General features: G+C 38.5%; 1 protein-coding gene across 1 annotated transcript in view; it reads left to right on the forward strand.

Annotated features, from left to right (window-relative positions):
• Positions 1–1,333, forward strand: part of LOC114572706 (C-1-tetrahydrofolate synthase, cytoplasmic) — a 12,443-nt gene extending 11,110 nt beyond the window's left edge. The window contains exons 11-12 of the mRNA XM_028604432.1: positions 176–225; positions 1,173–1,333. Coding sequence (XP_028460233.1) covers positions 176–223 — 48 coding nt within the window. The 3' untranslated portion in view covers positions 224–225; positions 1,173–1,333. The remainder of the gene's footprint in view (positions 1–175; positions 226–1,172) is intronic.
• The last annotated feature ends 3,667 nt before the right edge of the window (positions 1,334–5,000 follow it).

A 5,000-nucleotide genomic window follows, 5' to 3' on the forward strand; every position in this document is an offset into this window, starting at 1 on the left:
ATTCTTTATTTAATTTTTAATTTTTTAATTTTAGTTATAAGAAGTGACACTGCTAAAGTAAGTTTTAATCATCAGAACATTCTGTCTCAGTTTGATATTTACTTTGTTCTGATTGGTCGACTTTCATCCAATCAGAAAACAGTGTTCTAACAGAGTTAAAACTTGTGTGTTGCAGAACACGGTGCAGAGCGCTCAGCGTTTCCTCCAGAACCAGAAACACTGAAGGTGAAACTTTATCTAATATCTTATAAAGAATAAGAATTATAGAATTTTATTTTCCTTAAATTGAACTTATTCATCGTGTAAAAACATCTCAAAGTATCCAAACAAATCAGAACTCAAGAGACACGTTAGTTTGTCTTTATTGTCTCAAAACACAAACTCAGAAAGTATATTTATTTATAATAATAATCGGCCCGATTATCAGCAGAATAGGCAAATGAAAAGTTAATAGATTAAAGAAATAGATAAAGAACACGCCCGTCTGGAAATGCCGGAATAAAACCTGACAAAAAAATGTCGACAAAAGGCAACAAAACCTTTTGAAGAAACCGTCAAAAACGTGAACAATGTGACAAAAAAAACTAAAAAACATTCAACAGAAATGTTGTTGGAAAATAGACAAAAACAGCAAAGAAAATCTCTAAAAACTTCAACAAAAGCGTCAAAAATGTTGAAAAACGAAGACAAAAAAAACTTTTAAAAGCCTAAAAAAAAACTTGAAAAACTTGAAAAACAGCTGAAATCTTTCCAGATCAGCTCTGCTCATTAATAATATAATAATATTTATTTATATAATAACCAAGGCAGAAAGGTGTGACCCAAAATATTCAGAGACTTTAAGGGACCTATCTTGCACTCAGCGCAGTAAACAGTAAAACACATTGTCACTCAGACACTGTTTTCTCAGAACGATGCACTTTATGTGCTAATGCACTTTTATAATGGACTAACATGATCATACTGCATTCTGTGTTTTATATTTTAGTAAGCACTTATAAAGGAAAGGCACTTTAAATGATTGCACTACTGGTTAGATGTAAAAACTGCATTTTGTTGTACTGGTTGTCCTTACTTGTGTAATGACAAAGTTTAATCTAATCTAAGCAATTTATAAGTTTTAATGATATTTATTTTTTCTTCTCTTCCCAAATTGCCGCGGCGACTCACAGCCGACGTTACCGCTGGGCGCGGTCAGCTGTTCAGAGGCGTCGTCATGGAAACAGCAGCAGAGACATCCAACGGGAAATTGATCTAAATATTGATTATTCACTCACTCAGTTTTTTTAATTGTTTATAATTTATTTCAATCAGTTTTGTGTTTTTAGTCAAAGTGTCCACGATCAATAATATTTTACAACATTCATATTTTCATTAGTTTTTTATTCACAAAGAACAAAGTTCAAGTTAAAACAGCCGATTAAAGACAACTTTTTCAGAAGTTGGTTCACTGGGCAGCTTTGTGGGAGAGAATTCCAACAGAAAATGTATTTTATAGCTACGCATGGGGGTGGAGCTAGACTCAGTACAGTGGGGGCGGAGCTTCATCATGGGGCCCTCTGCTTCCAAGTCATTTTAAAATTAAAAATATCTGATGAATGCATATGTTATAATGTGTCCCTTGTTGAGCAAAGTAAGCCTATATGTCAAATAAACACAAAGAAAAGACACATGTTCTGACAAGTTTGTGTTGACGAAACAAAGAAAACAGTTTGCCAGTCAAGTGAAAAGGTTTCAGCACCACGGACAGCGACAGCTGATGGACAGCGATGGTGCTGAACAGGCCAAGAGCTCTCAGTCAGAGCCACGCTATATAACTGACATGGCTCTATTATATATACGTTTGATAAGAAGAGCTGGATCATCACAACGTGAGATCATATGCAGTCATTAGCTTCTTTCAGTAAACAATGAGTCACTTGGTGAGGGCCCCGTTTTCGTAAAGTGACGTAAGATCGTCAGCGTTTGAGGGGCCCCTAATTGGCACGGGGCCCTGGGGTGGCCGCACCCACGCACCCACACTATCTCCACTATCTCCACTACTGGCTACGCATCATTTAAGTTTTTTAGTTACGGGACAAAGTCCGGGTAACGAGCTGCCAGAACTTTCTGTTATTTAAAGGCTCAGACACACCAACCCGACGGCCGAGGGTCCAAAAAGTTCCTCAGAACACCGAAGAGACGAGACCTAATACGTCTCCATAACAGCAGGCGGCGCTAATCTGTGTTGTTGCCCAAAAAGTGAGATCAGGCAGCTGATTGGACGAATGCGTCACGTGGGTCTGGCTGCTCCGGCTAACCGATAATGGCGTCTCGTTCAGAATCCGATCTCATATTTTACTAAAATAGTGTTTCTGAAAACATTTGAAGAGAGAAATAGGCCGTGCAGTTGCTGAATCTGTCTTCATTTCAGATCAACAAAGATCAGTTTAGAAGATTTTTGTCAGATTTTGAGAGACTCTGGTCACGCTCATTCCGCTCGCCGTTTCCGGGTGAGTCCCGACGGCCCTGTTTCCAACTGAACGCGTCTGGTCGGCCCAAATGAAGGCCGACAGCTCCTCGTCGTCTGTTTCTGGCAGTTGAAGAAGAAGAAGCTTGGCAGCTTTGTTTCTATAGCGATGGAGGTAAAAATACATCCCTGTGTCCCTAAGCAACAGCATATCGACCAATCACAGAGTCCCACAGGTGACCGTAAGATATATGCCAGCTACAGAGCTCACCCCAACCCCCAGCTACATATAAATATTTCAACATATTCCTACATGTTGTTTTATTCTGAAATAAGATGAATCCTGTGCTACTGAAGGACTGATGTGGAAACTCAGTTTCCCAGAATGCATAAACTGGACAGAATCAGATAAACATCTAAATCATCTGAAGGGTGGAAAAAGACATTTATTTACAAAACTTTATCCTTCCATCAATGAAGAAACAGACGTCTTTGTACAAAACAGCACAACACTTATTTTTACAGTGAAACACAGAATGAAGACATTCACCAATCAATGAGCAGTACACCGGTGTGATCCTTTCAAAATAAAATAATATCTTGTGATTATTTTACAGCCTGAACAGAATGTTTTCAAGATTTGTGTCTAAGACTTTTAGTTAAAGAGTAAGATCCTTTTAGTTTAACATGAAACAGCCCCGAAATCACCATCACCAAACTCCACCAGACTCCATGTAAATAATCAGGACTTTTAAGCGTGTATAGAGCATGTAAAATAATCAGGACTTTTAACATCGTAAAACACATTTCATTCAAAGTGGACAGAAACTAAATCAAATTACCAAAAGCCGTCTTGGTTCATCTTTCCACTGTTCCAACAATCACCACTCTGGTTTGGTTGAAATAAACCCTTAATTCACCCATTTACATGTGGAGATATGCTGGCTCTATACACGGTCCTGATTATTTACATGGAGTCTGGTGGAGATATGCTGGCTCTAAAAAAGTCCTGATTATTTACATGGAGTCTGGTGGAGATATGCTGGCTCTATACACGCTAAAAGTTCTGATTATTTACATGGAGTCTGGTGGAGTTTGGCTCTATATGGTGATTATTTACATGGGCCTGGTGGAGTTTGGTGATGGTGATTTCGGGGCCGTTTCATGTTAAACTAAAAGGATCTTACTCTTTAACTAAAAGGTCTATCTCTGTAGGGATCCTTTCTCTGTGTCTGTATGTGTGTGTGTGTGTGTTACAAAAAGCTGGTGAACTTTGTGAATGATTATTTTCTACTTCTCAGATTGTCAGGAAGCTTAAATCTACAGATGAACAGAAACAACCAACCATCAAACGACCACAGGAAGGCACTGCCGCGTCTTTTCACAATAAAATGTCTCACGACACACGGACGTTAGCTTTACATCGAAGAAACAGCCACACGTGTGAACGCATCGTCTGAGAGGCGTTCGCTGACCGCTGGTGAGCGTGGGAAGATCAGGATTCAACATTTTCACAAAAACAAACAGAATCTGTGGATGTTTTTACAGTTTTTAGAGTTAAACTCTGCAGAATATAGCACACACACACACACACACAAACACAGACACACCCACACAGACACGCACACACACATGCAGACAGACACACACACACACACACACACACACACACACACAGACAGACAGACACACACACACACACACACACTAATACACACACACACACAGACACGCACGCATGCACACACACATACACACACACGCATGCACACACCCACACACACACTTTCTAAATGTAGAAAAAACATGAAACCAGAATTTCATTTTGTTTTTGAAAGACTTAAATCCATCTTCTAAAGAATCTGATGAACTTCCTGTCGATGGACCAGCAGTCTGTCACATTCTGGAATAAAACCTGTAAATGTAAAACACTTTCACTCCATGATGTAATCATCTACATGTAATAGATTACTCTGCATGTTTAATAAATACATAATGTGAAAGGTTGTTTACGAAAATGTAAAAACATTATGATGGATGTTTCTCTACCAGCTTTGAATGACATTCAAAGAAAAACATCCAAAAGGTAATAAATAATAAATCCTTCTTCACCATGAATATATAATAATAAGTAATTATAAGTGCTCATGTTATCTTGACTTACGGTGCTTAAGAATTTATTACAAAATGCAGAGAAACCTATTTCATATCGTGTTTTTAGGGGTGTGCAAAAAAAAAAATCGATTCACATTCAAATCACGTTTCAAGCTCTACCGATTCAAAATCGATTCATATGTTTAAATAATATTAGTGCTGTCAGTTAGACGCCTTATTAACGGCATTAACACAAAACCCATTTTAACTGCGTCAATTTTTTAAGCGCGAGATTAAAGATCTTTTTGTCTGTGAAAACTTAGTAGTTTTTTTCACATGCTGTTGCAACAACTTAGCCTGACCAGCCAGCCCCGCATCCAGATGTTGAGTCTGGGAACTCCCCATTGGTCAGGGCTCAATCCGAGGGGCGGGACAAATGGTTGTCTTTCAAATTCCC

This window comes from Perca flavescens, chromosome 18 (genome assembly GCF_004354835.1).
Source record: "Perca flavescens isolate YP-PL-M2 chromosome 18, PFLA_1.0, whole genome shotgun sequence".
Classification (NCBI taxonomy): domain Eukaryota; kingdom Metazoa; phylum Chordata; class Actinopteri; order Perciformes; family Percidae; genus Perca; species Perca flavescens.